Genomic DNA, 27,645 nt, shown 5'->3' on the forward strand with positions numbered 1-27,645 from the left:
AGAAAAATATTTTTCTGGCACAGTAAAAATTAATGTAAAGGTTAGATCATTCTTCCACAGAATTCCCCTCTAAAAAAAGAATGAAATTATATTATTTTGATTAATTATAAAGTGTTCAGGTCTTTGTCACACATATAAAATGAAAAGCATCATTCTGCTGATATTCGGAAGAGTATATTATGCTGACGGTATTGTGATTTTTTTTTTTTTTTTTTCAACAACAGATCTGAGGCAGCAAAGTCATATTGATGGACAAGATAATTGTGTCCAGTATAATTAAGAATGGATCTATATTGCCCCTGTCAGGGTGAAGTAATTGATTGCATGACAAAAAGTAAAGCACAGATTTACTGCAGAGAGCTGTCCATTAGAAGTCAGTCATTGGTGCAGAAAATTAATTCCAGGCTAAAAACATTTCAGCAAACGCATATGTTGGACTAAATTGTGGTACCAAGACCATATACAGTATATATTCAAACTAACCATCTAACCTTACTGGTTTCTGTCTTGCTGAGTAGCAGCTGCACAAAATCTAGTTATTCTTTGTAAGCCTCAGTCTGCACACTACTCTCTTCTGTCTACAGACAATGTGCCAGTCATGGCTCTCACACAGGGCCGGTCTTTCACATATTGATCTTGGACAGCCTCGTTATTGGCTTTTACATACTAAGGGCACTAATTGGCCCTTTGAGATATTGATACTAACAGTTCAGTTTATGTCTCACAGATGTTTTCTCCAATGTCCAGCAGCTTTTAGGTCTAATGTTCTGAGTTGGCCTAATCCTGCAATTTAAAGGGAAGGCGCTATGAGATCTCTGCTGTCAGATGGGATAGCTGGTCTGCCAGCTCAAGCTACCACTTCTAATTCATCTGCTTCCTTTGTGAAAGGTCTTAGACAAAGGGCAGCTTATGTGAGTGTTGGGGAACAGAAGGCCATTGGAGTCCTGTATTTCTTCACAGCCATCATTCAAAACAATTGTACAATTATACACAAGCTCTTTGTGCTCTGCTTATACGTGAAATTTAAAATGACATTACCTTTCAATAAGTTAATGTGTGAAAAGGTTCTATGTAATATGTTGACTATATCTATTTCTTTTTTGATCTTTTGTAGTAAGTGAGTGCCAATAGCTGTACTGTAGAAAGCATTCAGGATGTAATTGTATGGCGAGCAGCATTTGTCGGAAAGGGAGGCATCCTTGACCTATCCACAGTAATCTTGCTGAATAAGGGCAAGTGTAAAGATTTCAATGGGCATTACATGCCTGTTGATCTTTCAGAAATGGTTAGACCAACAACAGTCTCTTACATAATGCGAAGATAAATATTGTATACACCAATCAAAATTGGCAAAATGTTGGTTGTTTTGACAACATTTTTGTTCCCCCAATGATCTGCAGTCTTTTTCATCCTGCCAACACTGTACCTGTTGGAGGTGCAAATATCTGCATCTGTCTAGACCAGTGATGGTGAACCTTGGCACCCCAGATGTTTTGGAACTACATTTCCTATAATGCTCATCTACACTGCAAAGTGCATGAGCATCATGGGAAATGTAGTTCCAAAATATCTGGGGTGCCAAGGTTCGCCATCACTGGTCTAGAGCTATCGCGAGGAATGGATATTTTTTGCTGATACTTGAATCATTTGTATCTAGGCTTGTAAATGTGATGTCGATACCTGTACCTGAGGTTTTACCAAGCTGCAGACCTATTTTGATTCACTAGTTAAATGCTTTGAAAAAGATAATTATTCTAAGTAAACAGATTAACTTCAGTGAACAATTTGTTGACTTATCCACTGGGTCGCCTCTGCCTAAATAGGGTTATTATTGTTAATTTTGGCCTTTCAATGCCTCAGGTTTATTTTTAGAAACCCATTTCTAAGAACTTTATGTACACTCTTTAATCTAACATGACAAAATATTATGATGTTATGTTTAATAATAAACTGCCTACTATTTGAACTCTTATTGGGATCCATGTGAAGCATCAGAACAAATCTTATGAAAATGTGCTGATATACATGGTTTGCTAATGTGTTTGCCACCATTAATTCACCAGGTAGTCATAGAAACTGCCCTTAAAGTATTACTAAACCCACAACAGTAAAATCAGTCTGTATATGCAGTAAAGCATGCTTGTTATACTCACTGTGGAACATAAGGGGCTTATCCTCTGCATTGTGTAAAAAGGCTGTTTGATCCTTTATGCACAGATCTTCCTTTTCTTGCATTGTCCCCATAACATGTCCAGAGGAGACAGAGCTACTGGAGTCAGGCTGCACATGCTCAGTTTAGTGTGTGTTTTGCTACAGTTTTTTTTTTTTTTTCTTGGGAACGTGCATGCGATCAGCACAGGGCCAATCAGCACAGTCCAGACAGAGGGTCAGGGGTCCTGCATCTTAATAGGACAGCCAGTGCAATATATGAAAACTCCTTCTACAAGCTTTAACCTGGCACTGATAGAACTTACAAGACTGCTATATACTGCTGATGAGAAAAGGTATTTAACGGTTTATGTTTACCAGATATAGTCAATGCAGGGTTTAGTAACACTCTAAGGCCTCATGCACACTGACTATTTGCCCAGCTCCTCTGAACACCTTTGTTCCTGGCAGGAAAAAAAGCAGCTGGAAAAACGTGCCATAAGCCGCGTTCATTCAAATTCTGGATGGACCCTCTGCACACTGCTACATCCTTTCCAGCAAACTATGCAATGAAAAACAGGGAGATTTAGTTCACATATATTGCAATACATGTTTAAGCTGATCAACTGCATCAAAGTAATCCCTCTTCTGGCCTGGCCTACACTGCCTTGCCACTACAAATGAGATGGTGGACACCATGCCAACATGGGGCATAAAGACCCAAGGTGGGGGAGACCGACTCAGTTCAGATCTGGTCACTGGCCTGTGCATGGTGTCCACCGTAGCATTTGCAGTGGCAAGGCAGTGTAGGACTGTCCAGTAGAGGGATTACTTTTATGCAGTTGGTCAGCTTAAGCACTTTAATACAGGGCCCTTTCACCCCCTTCCTGCCCAAGCCAATATTCAGTTTTCAGCGCTGTAACACTTTGAATGACAATTGCCCAGTCATGCTACACTGTACCCATATGAAATTTTTATAATTTTTTTTCACACAAATAGAGCTTTCTTTTAGAGGTATTTAATCACCACTGGGTTTTTTATTTCTTACTAAAAGAAAAAAGACAGAAATTTTGAAAAAAAAAAAAAAGTTTTTCTTCTTTTCTGTCAGTAAATTTTGAAAATAAGTAATTTTTCTCCTTCACTGATGTGCACTGATGATGCGGCACTGATAGGCTGCATTGATGTGCACTGATGAGGTGGCACTGATGAGGTACTAATATGCCGCACTGATGGGCACTGAGAGGTGGCAATGACGGGCGGCACTGACGGGCACTAATGGGCAGCACAGATGAGCAGGCGCTGATGGGCACTGACTGGCAGCACTATGGGCACTGATTGTGGGCAGTGATTGTGGGCACTGATTGTGGGCACTGTTTTTTTACTGTACTGTAATCAGGACACTGATGATCAGTCCCTGGATTACCTGTCCTAGACTCCCCTTTTAGGAGGAGCTGCTGATTGGCATTTGTTTAGGGAGTATTCTGGCACTCTGGTGGGCTGATTTTATTATCACATTATGAAAATGTTCAAATTCGCTCTGGTCTTCCTTAATCCAATTTTTAGGATTTATCCCCTTAGGTCTGATTTCTGCTGCTTCTTTTGAGTAATAATTGTTCATTCCTATATATGTCCTAAAGCCAGCGTTCCCAGAAGGGTCATACAAAAATTTTGCAAATGAGGCTTCTGTACAATTATTTATTAATTATAAAACAAGTTTAGTAGTTCTTTAACCTCCCTGGCAGTATGATTCTTTCCGATTTTTGGTGCTGAAAGCGGTACCATTATTTTGCATGTAATTCTTTAGAATGAGCAGCCCAAACCAACTATTTACATATGATTTTCTTTTTTTTACTGTGCGTTCTTCTTTATAACATCTCGGGTATGATAAATTTTGAAACACAAAATCATAAATTATAATATAATAAATAAGTTAAAGTATGTGTGTGTGTGTGTGTATGTATGTATGTATGTATATGTGTGTGTGTATATATTTATATATAAAAATATTTTTTTTAAAAAATATATAAAAATATTTGTATATATATATATATATATATATATAAAAAGTACAGTAAAACTGCAGGAAAGGGCACTGGGGGGCAAAATAATTAGAATTTTATTTTGTAATGTATCAGTGTTTGGTGTGTTTTACTGTTTGAATTTGACGCCGGTTCCACCCCCCTGCGAGCGTCACGTCGCAGGAGACGGAAGCCGGGGCACAGAGCATCTGGAGGAAGATCCGGGCCGCCGCACACTGCCGGGATACATCGCTGGATCCCTGGGACAAGGGGAGTACCCTCTCTTACAGGATCCAGCGATCTCCCTGGCGGTACCCCGAGTGTGGCTCGGGGGTTACTGTTTTTGGCACTGAAATTTAACCCCGAGCCACACTCGGTAATACCGCTAGGGAGGTTAATATATCTCATATGTCACCTTAGATCTTTGTGTATTTTTTCCTTTGTACCATGTTATTACCCAGGTAATGCAGTTCCCACAAAATGTCATTTTCTATTATCAATTTTAAATACCTGTAATAAAAAAAATAAAAAATTTTAAAGGCTGCTTTTGCTTCTGCGTCTCCCCTGACTGCCCCATATTGACATATGATAGAGAGCATTGGCAATAGACCACGTCTGTTCGAATAAAAAGAACTTAGAGTAACCATATTATTGCCTATTAATTTGTTTACACTATACTGGTAAACTGGTGTACTAATGGACTTCCACTCATCAGCCACTGTATTAGTTAAACCTTGCTAGTACCGGGATATACCCACTTTTGCCTTCAGAACTGCCTTAATTCTTTGTGGCATAGATTCAACAAGGTGTTGGAAACATTCCTCAGAGATTTTGGTCCAGAATGACATGATAGCATCACACAGTTGCTGAAAATTTGTCGGCCGCACAACCATGATGCGAATTTCCTTTTCCACCACATCCCAAAGGTTCTCTTTTAGTTTCAGATCTGGTTAATGTGCAGAACATTGGAGTACAGTGAACTCATAGTCCTGTTCAGGAAACAGGACAATGCAGATGATTTGACCTTTGTGACATGGTGCATTATCCTGCTGGAAGGAGCCATCAGAAGATGGGTACATTGTAGCCATAAAGGGATGGACATGGTCAGCAATAATATTCAATATTTAATTCCGCACTAATCACCGGGAGCACTTGATTGAAGCGTGGAGCACTTTCTACACTGTTTAGATCACAGATGAAGATTTATCTCGTTATTTGATTTTATTCACTTATTATATGAAGTTTTACACCACTGGGACTTTATTTATCACTGGATTTTTTAACACTTGGATTGGTGTATGTTTTATGTATATAAGCATTAGGTTGCTTTCTTATTATGAGTTTTACATGCATATTTATTTACTATTTTAAATAATTCACTTGGCGCAGCAATATTTATTATTTAGTAATAATATTCAGGTGGGCCGTGGTGTTTAAACAATGCTGAATTGGTACTAAGGGGGCCAAAGTGTGCCTGAGAAAATATCCCCTACACCATAACACCAGCACCAGCCTGAATTGTTGATACAAGGCAAGATTAAACCATGCTTTCATGTTGTTTACACCAAATTCCACCCTACCATCAGAATGTCGCAGCTGAAATCGAGACTCATCAGAGCAGGCAACATTTTTCCTACCTTTTATTGTCCAATTTTGGTGTGCCTGTGGTTTGCCTGTGAAAATTGTAGCCTCCTTTTTCTGTTCTTAGCTGACAGGAGTGGCACCCAGTGTGGTCTTCTGCTCCTGTAGGCCATCTGCTTCAAGATTTCATGTTTTGTGCAATTAGAAATGGTATTCTGTATACCGTGGTTGTAACGAGTGGTTATTTGAGATAATGTTGCCTTTTCTTTCATCTCAAACCAGTCTGCTCATTCTCCTCTGACATCAACATGGCATTTTTGTCCACACAGCTGCCTCTCACTGGATATTTTCTTTTTTTGAACCATTCTCTAGAGGTGGTTGTGCGCAAAAATCCCTGTAGATCAGAAGTTTTTGAAATGTCCAGTCCGTCTGGCAACAACAACCATGCCACGTTCAAAGTCACTTAAATTCCCTTCCTTCCCCATTCTGATCCTCTATTTGTACTTCACCAAGCCGTCCTCACCAGGTCTAAATGCATTGTGTTGCTGCCATGTGATTGGCTGATTAGCAATTTGTAATACCAAGCAATTAAAAAGATGTACCAAAAAAAGTGTCCGTGAGTGTATTTAATAGGCATGTGATATTCATCAAACATTCACAGTTGGTTAAATATTACTCCCCTGTAATTGTAATATGTATACCCCAGAAGACTTGCCGGAAGTAAAAGTTTGAATGTCAACATTTACTGTGTGTGTGTGTATGTATAATATAGAATCTTAAGCATTTCATTCTTTTACCAGATAATCTTTATACAGTATCTCACAAAAGTGAGTACACCCCTCACATTTTTGTAAATATTTTATTATATCTTTTCATGTGACCACACTGAAGAAATTACACTTTGCTACATTGTAAAGTAGTGAGTGTACAGCTTGTATAACAGTGTAAATTTGCTGTCCCCTCAAAATAACTCAACACACAGCCATTAATGTCTAAACCGCTGGCAACAAATGTGAGTACACCCAAAAGAACTTGAGTGCACGTGCTTTGCGTCATATCCAGAGGTTGTCTTTGGGAAATAGACATAGGAGTGCTGCCAGCATTGCTGCAGAGGTTAATGGGGTGGGGGGGGTTAGCCTATCAGTGCTTAGACCATACGCCGCACACTGCATCAAATTGGTCTGCATGGCTGTTGTCTTCTAAAGATGCTGCACAAGAAAGCCCGCAAACAGTTTGCTGAAGACAAGCAGACTAAGGACATGCATGACTGGAACCATGTCGTGTGGTCTGAAGAGATAAACTTATTTGGTTCAGATGGTGCCAAGCGTGTGTGGCGGCAACCACGTGAGGAGTACAAAGACCAGTGTGTCTTGTCTACAGTCAAGCATGGTGGTGGGAGTGTCATGGTCTGAGGCTGCATGAGTGTTGCCCGCACTGGGGAGCTACAGTTCATTGAGGGAACCATGAATGCTAACATATACTGTGACATACTGAAGCAGAGCATGATCCCCTCCCTTCGGAGACTGGGTCGCAGGGCAGTATTCCAACATAACGACCCCAAACACACCTCCAGATAGACCACTGCCTTGCTAAAGAAGCTGAGGGTAAACATGATGGACTGGCCAAGCATGTCTCCAAGCATGTCTCCAGACCTAAACTCTTTTAAGCATCTGTGGGGAATCCTCAAACGGAAGGTGGAGGAGCGCAAGGTCTCTAACATCCACTAACTCCATGATGTCACCATGGAGGAGTGGAAGAGGACTCCAGTGGCAACCTGTGAAGCTCTGGTGAACTCCTTGCCCAAGAGGGATAAGGCAGTTCTGGAAAATAATGGTGGCCACAGAAAATATTCACAATTTGGGCCCAATTTGGACATTTGCACTTAGGGGTATACTCACTTTTGTTGCCAGAGGTTTAGACATTAATGGCTGTGTGCTGAGTTATTTTGAGGGGACAGCAAATTTACACTGTTATACAAGCTGTATACTCACTACTTTACATTGTAGCAAAGTGTAATTTCTACAGTGTTGTCACATGAAAAGATAGAATAAAATATTTACAACAATGTGAGGTGCTATGTTGAACTTCCAGCGTCCAGTATGAGAGAGTGAGAGCGATAACACCAAATTTAACACACCTGCTCCCCATTCACACCTGAGACCTTGTAACACTAACAAGTCACATGACATCAGGTAGGGAAAATGGTTAATTGGGCCCAAGTTGGACATTTCCACTTAGGGGTGTACTCATTTTTGTTGCCAGAGGTTTAGACATTAATGGCTGTGTTGTTATTTTGAGGGGACAGCAAATTTACACTGTTGTACAAGCTGTACACTTACTATATTCTCAACTATTCACTAATTTCTTCAGTGGTGTCACATTAAAAGATATAATAAAATATTTACAAAAATGTGAGGGATGTACTCGCTTTTGTGAGATACTGTATACTACATGTTATCCTAGCAGAGGGGCTGGCAGTGATTGGGAGCACTGCCTTAACAACCCCTTTAATTTCAAGAAATTAAAAAAAAAAAAAACCCCAAAAAACATTTTAGAACGGATACTAAAATGAGGTGGTGATTAAATAGAACTCTTCTACCGCAGATGTCATTGATGGGAGGCTCGTGAAAAGTGCTGGATACCTGTCTGTCTGAACACCTGATATAGTATATATGTATGTGTGTGTGTGTGTGTGTGATATATATATATATATATATATATATATATATATAATGTACGGTATGTGTGGGTGTATGTGTGTATGTATATATATATATATATATATATATATATATATATATATATATATATATATATATAATATATGTATATAATCTATGTATATATTCAATCATAAAACCATACGGCTTTTGTTTAGTTTATATCATTTTCTTGTTTTAGCACCTTCTCCTATCTTACCATATCATATTTTTTTTCACAGGAGTATTTTTACCCGAGATATTTAGGTAAGTTCCCTGGTAGTTAACGTTGTGATTATTATCTTTTACATTGATGGTATTTAAATATACATTAAAAAGTTATTCCAGGCAAATAAAGACATTCTCTTTATTTAATTTATTATCTTTACATTTATTCAAAAATGATTATTTACTGCTTTTAAATACGAATCTGAGTTTATATTGGCTTCCCCAATGACTTTGGCAGAAAAGTGCCAGGAGTGTGACTGGTTTCATAGAGTGATCAGTTTCAAATGTATCTCTCAACAATTTTGTTTTTCTGTTTAGATTTTTATTGCTATTCATGTCCCCATTGGAGAGAGCCACCCCTCGATTTGTACGGGTATCCATAGTCCCAAAAGAAAGTGAGGGGGAATGTAATATTTTAGAGTTGAACCTAGATCATGAGGTGAGGGTAAACCTTGCTACCTGTTCTAGGGTCAGCTGTCTAACAGGGAAATACCCTCATGTTGGGAGATTTCCTCTAACTTTCTGTTGAATCTATTGGACAGGAAGGGAAGGGAAATTTCCCCAATGGTACATGGCAAAAAAAAAAGTTTGCTTCGGAAGGGAGGAAAATAGGGATCCATTTATCAGTATGTCATTGCTCTTTTTTTTTCCAGTTAGACTGGAAGCTGGGCAGTGAATAAACTGCATCAATAATTTGTAATAAAGAACAGAATGGTCATGAACATGGCATTACTTTCTAAGGCATCCATCTCCACATTTAGCTCAGCACATCCATTCACCAACAAAGCAATTTTGGAAACTTTGTGACAGTGACCAAAACACTGTCCTTGCCCTGAACATGCCATGTAGTGTTAGCCTGTCAGGAAAGGTGATGAACTACAGTACTGTGCACACATTTTAGGCAGGTGTGAAAAATGCTGTAAATTAACAATGCTTTTAGAAATAGAAGTGCTAATAGTTTATTTTTATCTATTTACAAAATGGAAGGTAATTGAACAGAACTTCTGTAGCTGTAGGCTGCTTCAAATCCTTCTGTCTTTTCATGTAATCCCAGACCGACTCAATGATGTTGAGATCAGGGCTCTGTGGGGGCTAAGTCATCAGTTCCAGGACTCCTTGTTCTTTACACAGGTGATCGTTCTTCATGACCACGGCTGTATGTTTGGGTTTTTTGTCCCGCTGCAGAATAAATTTGTGGCTAATCGCATGCCTCCCTGATGGTATACTATAAAGGATAAGCATCTGCCTCTAATTCTCAGCATTGAGGACACCAAATTTCCAATTCTGTTTGCAAAAATGCAGCCCCAAACTTGCAAGAAACTTCCACCATGCTTCACTGTTGCCTGCAGACACTTATTTTTGTAATGCTCTCTAGCCCTTCGGCAAACAAACTGCCTACTGCTACAGCCAAATTTTGACTCCTCGGTCCAGAGCCCTTCCTGCCATTTTTCTGCAACCCAGTTATGTAGTTGAGTCGCTTAGCCTTGTTTCCACATCGGATGTATGGCTTATTGGCTGCAATTCTTCCATGAAGACTACTTCTGGCCAAACCTCTCCGTAAAGTAGATGTATGTATCTGGGTCCCACTGGTTTCTGCCAGTTGTGTGCGGATGGTCCTGCTGGACATCTTCCGATTGTTGAAGGGAAATAAGCATGATGTGTCCAAAGACATGCTGGTAGGTTAATTAAATCCTGTATAAAATTGGCCCTACTATGTATGTATGAATGTGAGTTAGGGACCTTAGGTTGTAAGCTCCTTAAAGGCAGGGACAGATGTGAATGTACAATGTATATGTAAAGCGCTGCGTAAATTGACAGCGCTATATAAGAACCTGAAATAAATAAATAAATAAAAATGTGTCTTTCATCTGCTGTATTTGGTTTCCTTTGCCCGCTACTGCATCTGTCTTCAGCATTGCCTGATCAGTGGTGTCCTTAATGCTGAGGAATACAGGCAGATACTTATCCATCATGCCATACCATCAGGGGAGGGGTATGATTTGCTCCAAATGTATTCTGCAGCAGGAAAATGACCCCAAACATACAGCCAATGTCATTAAAAACCATCTTCAGCAGAAAGAACGAGTAGTCCTGGAAGTGATGGGTAACCCCCGCAGGGCCCTGATCTCAACATCATGAAGTCTCTCTGGGATTATGTGAAGAAACAGAAGGATTTAAGGCAGCCTACATCCACAGATCTGTGGTTAATTCTCCAAGATGTTTTAAACAACCTATCTGCCGAAATTCCTTCAAAAACGGTGTGCAAGTGTACCTAGAAGAATAATTGTTATTACAGGTTCTTATATAGCGCTGTCAATTTCCGCTGTGCTTTCCATAAACAAATCTAAAGCTCCGAACTCACATTAATGCATACTAGGGCCAATTTAGACTGGCGCCAAATAACCTACCAGCATGTCTTTGAAGTGTGGGAGAAAACCGGAGTACACGGAAGAAACCCACGCAAGCACAGGGAGAAAATAAAAACTCTATGCAGGTAGTGCTGTTGTTGGGATTCAAACCAACGACCCAATTGCTATTAAGCAGAAGTGCGAACCACTGTGCTGCCCGGATTGATGCTGGTTTGAAGCCCAAATGTAGTCACCAAATTATTGATTTCATTTTGATTTTTCTTCTGTTCTTTTACTTCGAATTTTGTAAATTGATGATAATTATTATATATTTATGAAAGCATTCTTTCTTTACAATGCATCATTTCTTCACACCTGCCTAAAGCTTTTGCACAGTACTGTGTATCTAAAAACTCCCTGTGGAGAGGGACCAGAAGGGAGTTTGAGAAAGCACACTGAAAGGAATGGTTACCCTTTATGTCCACAGCAGACACTTTAGCAAACTATTGTTGTGCTCCTGAGATTAGGTTGCAACAGAAGATGTATGCTGCGACATTTATGTTTCTCTGATAGGAAAAAATATTACCTGAACCTAAATCATTGAGACATTATTTCAAGCAAGAAGCAGTCTGCAAGTCTGTGACTTAGCCCAATAAGACATTATACTATATCAATGCTTAAAAGATAATTTCCTATTAGGCATTCACTTTTACTAGCAGATGTTATTGCAGCCTGAGTACAATTGGCAACAATCTTCTAAAACATAAGTAAATTGTTTTGGAATCCGCAGAATTCAGCGAAATAATTCAAATGTCAGTTTTTGTGCTTCAGGTCGCTTATCTCTGGTATGCAATATTTTCTCCAGCACCCACTGACCCTTAAAAGTTACTTTTTTTTCCCCTCAAGTCTGCTTTCTACATCTCTCATCTATCAGACTTTATTTAGACAATATTGTGACAATAGAATGTGTGGTGTTTGCGTACAAAATGTTATCTTATTGGCTGTTTAGCTTATATTTAAAGAGGAATTACAGCAAGTTTAGATTATAATTAAAGAGGAATTACAACCATTTGCAAAAAAAGAAAATGAAGTCAGAATTACAAATACTGTAGCTGCTGACTTTTAAGAAACACCCTCACCATCCCAGGAGACCAGTGTGGTCTTCAACCGGGCCAGTTCTTCACTGATGTTCGGATTCTCAGCATCATACCTTGGCTTTGTTACCCGGTTGTCATTTCCTGTTGTTTAACAGCTGGCTCCCGACTGCGCATGTGTGTAAATTTGTGCTGCGCTGTCAGATTGGTCCCACAGCCTCCTGGGACAAGCAATGTTGTTGTAGGAGGTTGTGGACAGGGGTGGCAAAACTTTCATAATTTTTGCCTAGGCGAGAATTACGGACGTTGGATCAAGTACCTATCAAAAAAAAACTTTCAAATATGTTCGAGGAGGAGGGGGAGAGGCAGGTTAGCTGTACTTTCACTTTTAAGTGAAGGTCTGCTTTAACTTTGGTTGAATCAGTGAAAATATTAACTATGCAGGTTACTGTTTTTTTGCATAGTCAATACACAAAATATGCCCATTTTGTGATTTAATTCTAAATTAAAATTCTGCAATTTAGTGTGATAATGAAGTAGCAATTTTTTGCTAAATCACCATGTCGAAGGAAAAAAATGTGGCAACTTTTATCGAAATGTAATACTTTCTGACATATTTTCTTGGATACAAATTTATTGTTGACACATTATTTCAGAGAGCAGTGCAGAGCCTATTGTTGTATTTTCCCAAATTTTAATGGAACTTGCTTCCAACAGTTATTAAAATTGAACTTCACAAATTATATTTATTGCATTCTTAGATTAATCCAACTTGGCTTGTCCACAGGGGGTCACTTGCTTGGCACTGCCACTATTCATAGAATATCTTGTATTTTCTTCAGTGAAGTACAAGGCATTCTCTGTATCAGGGGGGTAAAGTGACCACTTTTTTTGGTTCGTTATATAACCCGATTCCATACATATACAGTATCTCCCAAAAGTGAGTACACCCCTCACATTTTTTAAAATATTTTATTATATCTTTTCATGTGACAACACTGAAGAAATGACACCTTACTACAATGTAAAGTAGTGAGTGTACAGCTTGTATAACAGTGTAAATTTTCTCCTCAAAATAACTCAACACAGCCATTAATGACTAAACCTCTGGCAACAAAAGTGAGTACACCCCTAAGTGAAACTGTCCAAATTGGGCCCAAAGTGTGAATATTTTGTGTGGCCACCATTATTTCCAGCACTCCCTTAACCCTCTTGGGCATGGAATTCACCAGAGCTTCACAGGTTGCCACTGGAGTCCTCTTCCACTCCTCCATGATGACATCACGGAGCTAGTGGATGTTAGACCTTGCGCTCCTCCACCTTCAATTTGAGGATGCCCCACAGATGCTCAATAGGGTTTAGGTCTAGAGACATGCTTGACCAGTCCATCACCTTTACCCTCAGCTTCTTTAGCAGGCAGCGGTCATCTTGGAGGTGTATCTGGGGTCATTATGTTGGAATTCTGCCCTGCTGTCCAGTCTCCGAAGGGAGGGGATCCTGTTCTGCTTCAGTATGTCACAGTACATGTTGGCATTTATGGTTCCCTCAATGAACTGTAGCTCCCTAGTGCCGGTAACACTCATGCAGCCCCAGTCCCTGACACTCCCACCACCGTGCTTGACTGTAGGCAAGACACACTTGTCTTTGTACTCCTCACCTGGTTGCCGCCACACACCCTTGACACCATCTGAACCAAATACGTTTATCTTGGTCTCATCAGACCACAGGACATGGTTCCAGTAATCCATGTCCTTAGTCTGGTTGTCTGCAGCAAACTGTTTGCAGGCTTTCTTGTGCATCATCTTTAGAAGAGGCTTCCTTCTGGGACGAAAGCCATTCAGACCAATTTGATGCAGTGTGCGGCGTATGGTCTGAGCATTGACAGACTGACCCCCCCACCCCTTCAACCCCTGCAGCAATACTGGCAGCACTCGTACGTCTATTTCCCAAAGACAACCTCTAGATATGACGCTGAGCACGTGCACTCAACTTCTTTGGTCGACCATGGCGAGGCCTGTTCGAAGTGGAACCTGTCCTGTTAAACCACTGTATGGTCTTGGCCACCATGCTGCAGCTGTTTCAGGGTCTTGGCAATCGTCCAATCGCCTAGGCTATCTTCCTATAGCCTAGCCCATCTTTATGTAGAGCAACAATTCTTTTTTTCAGATCCTCAGAGAGTTCTTTGCCATGAGGTGCCATGTTGAACTTCCAGTGACCAGTATGAGAGAGAGAGCAATAACACCAAATTTAACACACCTGAGACCTTGGAACACTAACGAGTCACATGGCACTGGGGAGGAAAAATGGCTAATTGGGCCCAATTTGGACATTTTACCTTTGGGGTGTACTCACTTTTGTGGCTGTGTATTGCCTTATTTTGAGGGCACAGCAAATTTACACTGTTATACAAGCTGTACACTCGCTACTTTATATTGTCGCAAAGTGTAATTTCTTCTGTTTCAATGTATTTATTGGTTTTATGACACAACATAAAAGATCAAAAGTAAGTATTTAAATCGCCCACGCAGGGGCTGTAGAATGGTCCGGTATTATAAAGGAATCCAAAAAGGGACACAAACAGAACACCCGTCATTGAAAACCTTCAAGTAATCAAGATGATATTGGAGAGTACTTAATGTAAAATGAAAAAAATTGGGGAGGGGGGGGGGCGGAAGAGGGGGTGGTCCAAGTCCTGAGACTGACCCCACAGGCATCTGTAAGAGTAAGAAGAAAGGGGAGCGAGAAAGGAAGAACCAGAAAGAAAGTAGATGGGAGTTAGAAAAGACGGAGTCTAGAAAGGGAAGAAGAAAAGGAAAGTAGAAAGGTGAACTCAGACACGTTGTTGGAAGCAGTCTGAGAAGGCCCAAACAAGAAAGTGTAATTTCTCAGTGTTATTACATGAAAAGATATAATAAAATATTTACAAAAATGTGAGGGGTATACTCACTTTTGTTAGATACTTATTTGAACATATTTTGCTCCACTCCTTCTTTTTTTTTTTTAGGCTACATTCACACCTGAGCGTAGCGTTTTTCGCGCGTTTTTACCGCGATTTTACCACGATTTTTGCGGCGGTTTTTACCGCGATTTACCGCGATTTTTACCGCGATTTTTGTGCAGGCGTTTTTAGATTGAATAGAGATCAATGGAAAACGCCTGTAATCTGCCCAAAAAGAAGCTCATGTACTTTTTTGAGCGTTGGGCGTTTTGTATACAGCGTCAAAACGCTCAGATGTGAACAGGGGCCATTGAAATGAATAGGATTTGTCTTGTTGGGCGTTTTGAGAGCTGATCCTAGAGCAGAAAAACGCCCCAAAAACGCCCCTTAACGCCTAGATGTGAACGGAGCCTTAGAGTGGGGAGGATTTTGAACAGGTGTCAGATTTGTATTGCTGTATTTGACTGGGCAAGTCCCTCCCCTCCACTCTTTCTCGCTGTGAAAAAACAAATGCGGTGAATGGGGCAGAATGACAAAGATAGCAAAAAGAATTTGACAGAAGCTCTCACCTTTCCCCACTAAAAATATTGTGGTTTCTGTCTTCTTTAGAGATATTTTCCATTACTTCCTGCTCTACTTACCCCAGAGACCGAAAATTAGGGAAAATCTGCCCAATGGGAATGTATCAGAAAAGAATAGACAGCAATTCTGCTCTTCCCACTGAAAAACAAAATTGGATTGAGATGGGCTATTTGACTCAAGGATGTTTTAAAATTGCAGGTAATATTTGTAACTTTAATGCATATCCTCTCTTCTCTAGAATGCATTCGTAGGTACTGGTTTCCAGAAAGAAAATACCCTGGTCTCTCTACCTGCATACATAGTAAGTAGTCCTTTGTGACTTCTTTTTTTACAACTTTATTTAGCCCAATAGATGTCTGTTATGTGAATTCTGTGTTTTTTTTTTTCTTTTTGGATGCAGAATTTTCATGTTTTCACATTAGAAATGGATTGCAGATATATACTAATGTTCCACCAATATTTTTGTCTAGCTTATCTGTTCTTCACAAAACAATGACATACTCGTGTTTTAATGTGAAACGGAAGCATCTCCAATGAGCACAGTGTTTATAACTGAGGACTGGCAAGTCACTGACACTTTATTCAAAATGTATTTAACAAGTAAGCCCTCACTTGTGTGATATATTTTGTTGATATTGGAATCAGCTTGGTATTGCAGTTGTAAAAGCTCAATCAGCAAATTTCTGAAATTCCATACTGAATAACCAGTTCCTTCCTCCTTTTCCCGAAACTCACTACACAGCTGCAAGATAAGGCCTTCCAATCTGCACTTGTTGACTGCACATGACTTAACCTTACATGGGGCCAGCTTTTCACTAGCATGATACAGATTGAATATTAGCTGGCTTGAAATAAATGGGGATTTCTGCTGCATTCAGTAAACTGAGAACACTTCCTAAACATGAATTCATATCAGGATTCATCAAACCCTATGAGCAGTACTTCTGTGTTTCATATGACCTGTCCCAGCGCTGTATTCAGGTTGGTATTCTGTTCACTGGCGTTTACAATATCATAAACTGAAAGTTGTGCTGCAGCTGCATTGATCATGGACAAAATAAAACCGTATATAATGCGAAACCTTACAGGATCTTTAATGCAAAATGGCACAGAAGTTGACTATGTGATTACAGTAAGCCAGAATAGTTTCAATATGTCAACTGAAGCAGGTTTTTCAGGCATTGGGCCTGATGTGGGTCTGCTATTGTTACCGGTTACCTCTCCAGCCCATGTGAGCTACGACCCTGGGTTTAAGAACTGAGACATGGATGACTCCGGCATCTTTGTTTTGTTGTTTAATTGTAATTCAAGGGGATGGGAGAAGGGAATGAATGGGATACCCCTTTAGGCTCAACTAAGTACAACTTGGGACTTTCTCAGAAAAATGTCTGTTAAAGCTGTCTTGACGCCAGCCAACGCTCACTGACGCTCAGAACACACTGTAACTTGAAAGAAGTGCTAGATCCTCGACCTTGAGTCCAGAAGATCCAGGACTGTAGAACAATGAGCTACGAACACTGCTGTACTGCAAAATCACTAACTTCTTCCACCAGCTTTGCACTGGCTTGAGGTAGACTGTTGTGAAATCCTGTATGGCTGCAACTCTCAACTAAGACACTGCACACTGTCTCTTCAGGGCCCAAACTGCAGGTGCCCCCTTTAACTCTTCAGGGTCCCCTGACTAGGTACCCCCTCTGTCACTTCAGGGTCCTCAACCCAGGTACCCCCTTTACAGCTAGCTGATATCTGGATCCTAGAACCTTCTCTGGAGTGGTCCCCTCTAACACTTCAGGCAGACCCCCAGGGGCAATCCTCAGTACTCACGACCTGTGTAGGCTTTCCTGGGACTGGACCCCTCTCGCTCTCCGCTGGTTCTCGGCACTCCGGATCCCCCTCAGCTCAACTCAGCACTCTCTGGATTCTCAGGCAGCACCCGAGACATCCGCTTCCTCTGACAGGAGGAGAGACAGCTGTTCTCTCCCTCCTGGGACTCTGCTCCCCTCAAAGACACCCAGTCACGCACTACCCACAAACTTATACCCACTCCCAGAATCCCTTGGGGCGAAATCTGCCTTCTGGGGTAGTTACAAATCTGAATGTGTCCCCTGATTGGGTTTCCTCCACCATGCTATGAGAAGCCTCTCACAGGGACCAGTAGGGAGACTCCCCTCTCAGCGGGCACACCTGGAAGCCATGACACCCTGGCAAAAAGAAATCATGGCCCTGCTGTTAGGCAGACAGGGCCCACTATACATTTGCCTAGCACCTACCTGTAGGGTGCTACATAAATATAAAATAAAAATACAACAGAGAAAGTAGTACAGGCGGTCCCCAGGTTACAAACAAGATAGGGTTTGTAGGTTTGTTCTTAAGTCGAATATGTTTGTAAGTCGGAACAGGTACATTTTTTTAAGCTTAGCCTCAGCCAAAAGAATAATTTTTAAGTTTATAGGATAGCATAGGAAAGGATTAACACCCCTGTACCATTTTGTTTTGCTGTCTGTACCCCTGTTCAGAAGATTTCACCTCACTTTCTGTCCCTATGACAATACTGTAATGAACATTTTGGGTTGTTGTGGAAACAAGGATTGGGGATAATGCTTCAGTGGAGACACCTTTTTCCCATGAGAACTCTTACAGGTGTGAATTTCCCTTTCTAGGGGTAGATTTCTCCTCACTTCCCTCCATTTGTAAGTTGGATGTTTGTAACCCAGGGACTGCCTGTACCTGCTTTTTCTCTGTAATGGCTACAGCAAGTGTTAAGACCCAGGAGTCTAGAAGACCTCTTGAGTCCTCGAAAAATTTAAAATACTGCTTTAAGGTTTAGCATCTATCAAAGATTGCAGTACGATTTGTTGTTTTTTTTTTTTTTTTTTTGGCTGTCTTTCTTCTAAACACCCTGTTACATTTATTTTTATATATTTTTTTACTTTAAACATATTGATGTTTTCTCTCTTTTGAATGTAGACGTCCTTCTTCTTGAAACCTTAATGCAGCCAAAATTAAAGAACAGAAAAATCAGCACAGCATAACTTAGTCAGTAGGATGTGTCCCTTGTGCCGATGCCGCTCCTGTTTTTTTTTTTTTTCAAATTCTTTATTTATATAAAAGAACAAAGCATCCATCAGAGCAATGTACAATAGAAAAGGTACAATATCTCACACGATAGAGACGATTCAAAGTAGCATGCTATTCTAAAGTGAGATACAGAAATGCAAGATATTCTGACGTCCCTAAAACCCACGTAAATTTCCATGCCTCTTCTGTTAGCTGTCCCATATTCCTTCCATTGTTCATGAACACCAGGATACAATGTAACCTGCTAATAGTCTGCTTCAAGTTTGGTGTTTCCATTTTAACCTGATTCTATTGACTCACTTTTAATATGCCTAGATTTCACCTGGCCTGGTTCCCAGACACTGATTTCGACCTCTGTTCCTCTGCTGTAAAACCAGCCCATGATGTAAACCTGTAAACCCCATTACGCTAGTTTACAAAATCAGTTTTGTGAATGGGTATTCAATGCATTATGTGGCACACTTCCCTTCCCCTGTCAGTCACCTGTATGGATATTTTTTAGTGGCTTTGGGTTAAATTATGGAAATATCAGTAACCACCAACTGTGAGTTCAAGCATTAGCTGCCATATCCTCCGCGCTTTTCCCCTGCACATACGGCCTGCCATCGTACCCTCTACATTCCTCGCCTGCAATATCACCTACTGTCATACCCACCACTCTTTTCCTCTTCTTTGGCATTTCTTTAGCTTTGTTTGTTATAACTTTGTAACTCTATAACCTGTTCTGGAATGGGTTTTCGATCGTTTTTACAGATGTTGGTACTTTTACAATAATACCAACAAAAAACACTTTATTATTAAGAAGTTCTAGTTTCTTTGATATTTTAAGCTAGCTTAAAAGGAAATAGTTTTTTTTTTTATTAATACTTTTAAAAATTGTTATTTCTAAAGAGCAGTATCTATTTCATTTCAGGGGCAGGAAGGAGGGTGGGATTAGTCATTTTTTGAAATATTTATTTCTGGCTGTAAAAAAGAAAATAAGTACAAAAACACTATAGATTCCCTTTCAGGTTAAATAAGGACTGAATGATATTCTGTACTTGCCTTGATTTTTTTTTTATAGTTACATTTTATTGGGACAATTACAGCATTACACCTGTAACATCTGACAGGATAAGTAGCTAAATACAATTTCACATGAGCATACACTAGCAGTCAATAAAATAGCAGTTACCTGTAATCTTTTTCATTTTTATCGTCGAAAACATATTCAAAATACCATCAACAGTTTTAACCCAAGCCTCTATTACCATGTCACAGACAAGAATCAGTGTTTACAAGATTCATCCCCCTAAGTAGTGAGTAGCAAATAGAAAGCGAATTAAGGAATGCCTTGATTTTTTTTTTACACAGATATGTAGTGCCCAACATTTGGTATACATATCTTAAATGGGTATATGAAGTTTCGTTTTTCTATTATTGTTCATGTCCAGCAGCTGTCTCATTTGAGTGCTTTCACTTCCTTAAAATTAATATGGGTAAAACAAAACATGTCTTTTTTTTTCTATCTGTTTCTTAAAGTAACATTTACTGTTACACTGATTACAGCCAAATACCTTTCGCTCCCCCGGCTAGTTTGTTAGGGCTAATATTTCATTCCGTTCTTTCATTTTAAACTCGCATTTACCTACTACCTTTTGGTTCCCAAAAGATTCACACATTCATCCACAACTTGCTTAAAACCCACCTCTGTGGTCTACCACTGAACAGACTGGCTCAATTCCAGCCAATTCTGAATGCTGTTTGACTCAAACACCTCCATTTCACTTTTCTCTGTTCCTCTCCCCTTGGACTATGCATTACACAGAACACCATTAAGTTTTCTCCAGTCTGTTTTAACCATATCTTTATGTTCAGATATTACTCATATTTTTTTAGAAGTTTCCACATGCTTTCCCTTTTCTCTGATATTTACTATTGGGCCACATTCGTAAATTAAAAGCAATGGGAGTCTGCTGGTTCCAACTTCTATTTGCAGCCACTCGCAGGCAGTGGCGTAGCGTGGGTTGTCAGCACCCGGGGCAAGGCAAGTAATTTGCGCCCCCTACACAAACCTACTAGACCACTACACAGACCTACCCCCCCCATACACTGACACCTACACTGACCCCCCCTTCACTTACCCCCACTACACTGACACATACACTGACCCCCCATACACTGACCCCTACACTGACCCCCCCATACACTAACACCCCCTACACTGACACCTATACAGACCCCCCTACACTGACCCCCCCATACACTGACCCCTACACTAACACCTATACTGACCCCCCATACACTGACCCCTACACTGACTCCCCCTTACATTTCTATACACTGACCCCCCCATACACTAACACCCCCTACACTGACACCTATACAGACCCCTTACATTCCCACATACACTGACCCCCAATACACTGACCCCTACATTTCTACATACACTGACCCCCTACACTGACCCCTACACTAATAGCTATACTGACCCCCCTACACTGACCTCCCCCATACACTGACACCTATACTGACCCCCCTACACTCACCGCCACATACACTGACACCTATACTGACCCCCCTACATTTCTACATACACTGACCCCCCCTACACTGATCCCCCCCCCCATACACTGACACCTATGCTGACCCCCCTACACTGACACACCCTCCTCTACACTGACCCCCCCCCCATACACTGACAACTACACTGACCCCCCCCCCGTACACTGACAGCTACACTGACCCCCTTACATTCCCACATGCACTGACCCCCCCATACACTGACCCCTACACTGACTCCCCCCTACATTTCCACATACACTGACCCCCCCATACACTGACCCCTACACTGACTCCCCCCTACATTTCCACATACACTGACCCCCACGCTAATAGCTATACTGACCCCCCCATACACTGACACCTATACTGACCTCCCCCATACACTGACACCTATACTGACCTCCCCCATACACTGACACCTATACTGACCTCCCCCATACACTGACCGCCACATACACTGACACCCCTACATTTCCACATACACTGACCCCCCCCCATACACTGACACCTACACTGACCCCTACACTGACACCTATGCTGACCCCCCTACACTGACACACCCTCCTCTACACTGACCCCCCCCCCCATACAATGACACCTACACTGGCCCCCCCCCGTACACTGACAGCTACACTGACACCTATACTGACCCCCTTACATTCCCACATACACTGACCCCAACACTGACTCCCCCCTACATTTCCACATACACTGACTCCCACTACACTGACCCCTACACTAATAGTGTATGGGGGGGTCAGTATAGCTATTAGTGTAGGGGTCAGTGTAGTGGGGGTCAGTGCATGTGGAAATGTAGGGGGGAGTCAGTGTAGGGGTCAGTGTATGGGGGGGGGGGTCAGTGTATGTGGAAATGTAGGGGGTCAGTATAGGTGTCAGTGTATGGGGGGGGTCAGTATAGCTGACACCTATACTGACCAACCTATACTGACCCCCTACACTGACCGCCACATACACTGACACCTATACTGACCCCCCTACATTTCCACATACACTGACCCCCCTACACTGATCCACCCATACACTGACACCTACACTGACACCTATGCTGACACCCCTACACTGACACACCCTCCTCTACACTGACCCCCCCCCCCCCCATATGCATACAGTTATTCAGTGTTCTTCTTCAGTTCTCACAGACAGTCAATCAGACTCAGTCTAGTCACTACTAGCACTGTACACAGCCAGCCCACTGAGCCCAGTACTACTCCAGTCACAGTCCAGTCAGTCCTGACTCCTGTGTCACTCGTGACTCCTACCTTTTTTTTGCAGGTGCACCCGATCACAGCAGGCTATGTCTTCTCCTCCAGGTCCTCCGGCTCCTAGGTTTTCCTCCTGCGTCTGTCACCACTGGCTCTCTCCTCTCTGGCCTGTGTCACCTGCCACCGCTGCCAGCTTCTTCTTGCTGCATGCCTGGGCTGGTCTGGTGTGGCTCCCGCGCTCAGCGCTGCGCTGGGCGGCCGCTGCAGTGCATTGTCCCTCCCCCAGATGGTCCCCCGCTCTCCACACGCCTGGCACCACCCCCCCCCTCCACAGTGGGCGGCGACCCGGCGGCTCGGATCGGATTCGCACAGCGCCGCCGCCACAGCCAGCACTGCAGTGAGATAATGAGTGAGCCAGGCAGGGCAGAGCTGCGAGTGCGCCCCCCCCAGATGTTGCGCCCGGTGCGGCCGGCCCCCCCTGCACCCCCCACGCTACGCCACTGCTCGCAGGTAATCAATATGCGGCAATTACAACCCAAATTCCTAAACAGTTGAGACACTCTGTTAAATCTACAAAAAAACATAATGCAATGATTTCGGAGTCTCCTAAACCCATATTTTATTCACAATAGAAAATGAAAAACATATCAAATGTTTAACTACTTTAAGACCAAGCCTATTCTGACACTTCTCATATACCGTGGGGAAAATAATTATTTGATCTCCTGCAGATTTTGTAGGTTTCCCACTTGCAAAGAAAAGAAGGGTCTATAATTGTTATCATAGGTGTATTTTAAATGATAGAGACGGAATATCAACCAAAAATCCAGAAAAAACACATGATACAAATTTTATAAATTTAAGTTGCAGTTCAGTGAGTAAAATAAATATTTGATCCCCTACCAACCAACAATAATTCTGGCTCCCACGGACTGGCTACATTATGCACTCATGTGGTACACCGATTAGTCCTGTTGGGACTTTTACACGGCAACCAATAAAAAAAACAAATGTTGTAAAAAAATTAAAATTTTATTCTTTACAATTTAACACGGACCTCCATGAGGCTCATACCACGTATAAAAACAACACGACAGTGTTTATACAAATAGAAGTGGTGGTGAGACCCAATACCATACACGACTGTACAATTAAGTTTGTTCAGTAACAATATGGAAAGGGAATCCAACGCAGTTCGAATGCCTGTAGATTATCTTCATCTGGGATATTTATCGCCTCCCTGTAATGTAGAAAAAGCTACCATTTACATGCATTCTACATTTGTACATCGAAATACATTATTACCAAATCTGTACTCTCATACATTTCATTATTGGTTGAGCTAGTTGGCCTTGTGTTTTTTTTTTCAACCTCACTATGTAACGTCTGCCAGTATCCATATAGAGCTAAAAAACAGCCCTCCACCCGTCAGGGCATAAAGAATCCTCCAACAGGACCACATAATTTTTTGATTCATGTGAGAATAATCCCCAAGGGCTCAAACGTCCAACAAGAAAGGAGAGAACCAATTTTCTTCCAAAGACTGGGGCTGAAACCAGACATAATATAAAAGAAAAACATTTTTATATTAAGTAAAGTGTAGGTATATTTATAAATCTTTCTATATAATCCAACATGGATAAAATTTGTGTGTAAAAAAAGACACCTGTCCACAGAATCTTTCTTCCATTTAAACCTCACCATCATGGGCAAGACTAAAGAGCTGTCAAAGAATGTCACGGACAAGATTGTAAACCTGCACAAGGTTGGAATGGGGCTACAAGACTATTCGCAAGAAGCTTGGTGGGAAGGAGACAACTGTTGGAACGATTATTCGCAATTGGAAGAAATACAAAATAACCATTAATTGCCCTCGGCCTGGAGCTCCATGCAAGATTTTGCCTCATGGGGTAAGGATTATCATGAGAAAAGTGAGGGATCAGTCCAGAACTACATGGGAGGAGCTTGTGAATGATCTCAAGGCAGTTGGGACTACAGTCACCAAACTAACCATTGGTAACAAAATACGCCACCATGGATTGAAATCCTGTAGCACCCGCAAGGTCCTCAAGAAAGCGCATGTACAGGCTCATCTGAAGTGTGCCAATGATCATCTAAATGACTCAAAGAAGGATTGGGAGAAATTGCTGTGGTCAGATGAGACCAAAATTGAGCTCTTTGGCATTACCTCAACTCTGTTTGGAGGAAGAAAAATGGTGACTTTGATCCTAAGAACACCATCCCTACAGTCAAGCTCGGAGGTGGAAACATTTTGCTCTGGGGATGTTTCTCTGCTAAAGGTACATGCCTACTTTGCCTCACTGAGGGGCCATGTATTGTAAAATTTTGGATGAGAACCTTCTTCCCTCAGTCAGAACACTAAAGATGGGTCTTCCAACATGACAATGACCCAAAACATACCCCCAGGGCAACAAAGGAGTTGCTCCAGAAGAAGCGCATTTAGGTCATGGAGTGGCCTAGCCAGTCTCCAGACCCTAATCCTAAATAAAATTTATGGAGGGAGCTGAAACTTTGAGTTGCCAAGTGACCGCCAAGAAACCTTAAGGATTTAGAGAAGATCTGTAAAGAGTGGACCAAAATCCCTCCTGAGATGTGTGCAAACCTATTCCCCAACTACAAGAAACGTCTTACCAACTCTGTGCTTGCCAACAAGGGTTTCTGCTTATTCAGGTTTTGCTTAGGGATCAAATACTTATTTTACTCCCTGAACTGCAACTCAATTTATAACATTTGTGTCGTGTGTGTGTTTTTTTTCTGTATATTTGGTTGAGATTCTGTCTCTATTATTTAAAATACAACCTATGATAACAACGATAGACCCTTCATTTCTTTGGAAGTGGGCAAACTTACAAAATCTGCAGGTGATCAAATAATTATTTTGGCCACTGTATATGTAAAAATCTGCATATTTTTTGATAGAAAATGACTTAGAACCCTGAGATATATATATATATATATATATAGTTTTTAAGCAGAGGGCCATCTTGAAACAAAAAATATGACAAAGACCCAGGGCTGTTGAGCAGTAAGAATCCTATATCCGGCAAGAATGGGGCAGCATTCCTCTCCCAAAACTCCGGCAACTGGTCTACTCCATTTTTCAGACATTTACAGAATGCTGTTAAAAGAAGAGGGGATACTACACCAAGATGAGCATGGCTCTGTCCCAACTTTTTTTTGAGAGGGGATACTGCCATCAAATTGTAAATTTAGATTTTTTTTGATTTTTTATTAAAATGGTACATTTTGTCAGTTTTAACATTTGATATGTTTTCTATTGTGAATAAAATATTGGTCTTTGAGACTTGCAAATCATTGCATTCTGTTTTTATGTAGATTTTACACCGCAACCCAGCTTTTTTGGAATTGGGGTTGTACCTCTGACTGATCAGCTCTGCGGGCAGTCTGCATAGCGATTACATGTAAGTGGCTGTAATTAGCTGCGGGAGCCATGAGCCTCCTATTGCTTTCAATGGGACTGTCTCCCGCAGTCAATGGCCAGGATCCCCCACTGATTTTCTCACATCTACATGCTGTTGAGCAGAAATGCAGATGTGAATGTTGCCATATTCACTGCAAACCCTTCAAAAGCACCTTTTTAATCTTTCTCTTCACACAGGCAAATATTTTTATTAGGCACTGCTTAACAAGTAACCTAAACCATAGATAAGTGCAACGCAAAATAACTAATTGTCAGCCGTTATGGGAAAAAATGTGTCCAATAAAGACATAAAAGTGTTGAGAATGATTACAGTTCGTCCACCATAGACAATAGCAGCCTCCCACCTCCTTAATTCGACCTGAAAGGTCAGCTAGCCCTTTCCACATCAAGGTGGTAGATTCTCCAGCAATCAGCTCATGATACAAATGTCAGTAGCTCCTCATGGCAAGCATATGTGAATGAGAACAAAACCTCTAGTGCCCTCCGTAACCACACCGGTTTATTTTAAAGGATTAAAAACCACTTACAAGTCAAGCACTTCACCAAGTGCATTCGTATAGAACATTTTCTTTGTACAGATAAACCATAAAGATGGCTGCAGGTGACATCATATGTTGACTGACTTACAGATGTAACGCGTACGGGAGGAGGAGCAATGTATGACGTTACCCGCGGCCATCTTTATGCTTAATCTGTACACAGAAAACGTCTTTACACATGCACTTGGAGGAAGTGCTTAATTGTGAGGTTTTTAATTCTTTTAAAAAAAAAACAAAAACAGTGTGGTTATGGAGAGCACTAGATTGTTTTGACTCGCCATGTTGAGCTACTGAGATTTGCATCATGGGCCGATTGCTGGAGAATCTACCCCCTTGATGTGGGAAAGTGCAAGCTGATCTTTCAGGTCAAATTAAGGAGGTGAGAGGCTGCTATTGTCTATGTTGGACAGACTGTAATCACTCTCAACACTTGTATGTCTTTATTGGACACATTTTTTCCCACAATGGTTGACATCCTGACATCATCATGATTTATTACTTTCATTGACTGTTTTTATTGTCTCTCAATAATTGGTTATTTTAAGTTGCACTAATTTATACTATATGTTTATCGAGGGGCTGTGTTTTTGTCCATGTAGAGTTCAGCTGGCAAACTTCATTCATTTGTATTTATTACTTTGTATATCTGCGCTGAATATTTCTTATCATTGGTTCTGCTTAACAAGTGTTGCTTTCTCCTCCCATATGTATTTATATAGAGTGTACGCATTCCCATGCCTTTTGTTTCTACACCTTATCCCTCCAGACGGTAAACTTGTACAGGCAGGACTCCATCTCCCATTATATGTTATTGATGTAAACATTTAATGATATTTTTAGCTTTATATTTGGATTATCTGTATTACTTACCTGACTATATTAGTCAGAACTAGCAATAGTAAGTGTTGTGCTAGAGCAAGGTTTTACTTTAAAATGCTTCTGAATGCTTGATTATGACCACACTCTCCTAAATAGTCTATTAGAATGGCTGCATTATATTACAAACAGTTAACTGCTTCCCAGCAGTGAAAGCATTTCTGGCTCTTTGCCCAGTAAATTGTTCATCAAGTACAATAATAATAAAAAGGTGATCGGTCTGTTTTGTGTGTGAGTGTGTATGTAATATGTGTAATAAATATATCTTGCTTTATTCCAGCACTGT

The 27,645-nt window shown here is 41.1% G+C and overlaps 1 protein-coding gene across 2 annotated transcripts in view; it reads left to right on the plus strand.

Moving 5' to 3' along the window:
• GAS6 (growth arrest specific 6) overlaps window positions 1-27,645 on the plus strand; it is a 130,448-nt gene that overhangs the window by 25,283 nt on the left and 77,520 nt on the right. For both annotated transcript variants that reach the window (XM_082246003.1, XM_082246004.1), the window contains exons 3-4: window positions 8,689-8,713; window positions 15,875-15,937. In XM_082246003.1, coding sequence (XP_082102129.1) covers window positions 8,689-8,713; window positions 15,875-15,937 — 88 coding nt within the window. The remainder of the gene's footprint in view (window positions 1-8,688; window positions 8,714-15,874; window positions 15,938-27,645) is intronic.

The sequence above is a fragment of the Pelophylax lessonae genome (genome assembly GCF_965119305.1).
Source record: "Pelophylax lessonae genome assembly, chromosome: 2".
Classification (NCBI taxonomy): Eukaryota; Metazoa; Chordata; class Amphibia; order Anura; family Ranidae; genus Pelophylax; species Pelophylax lessonae.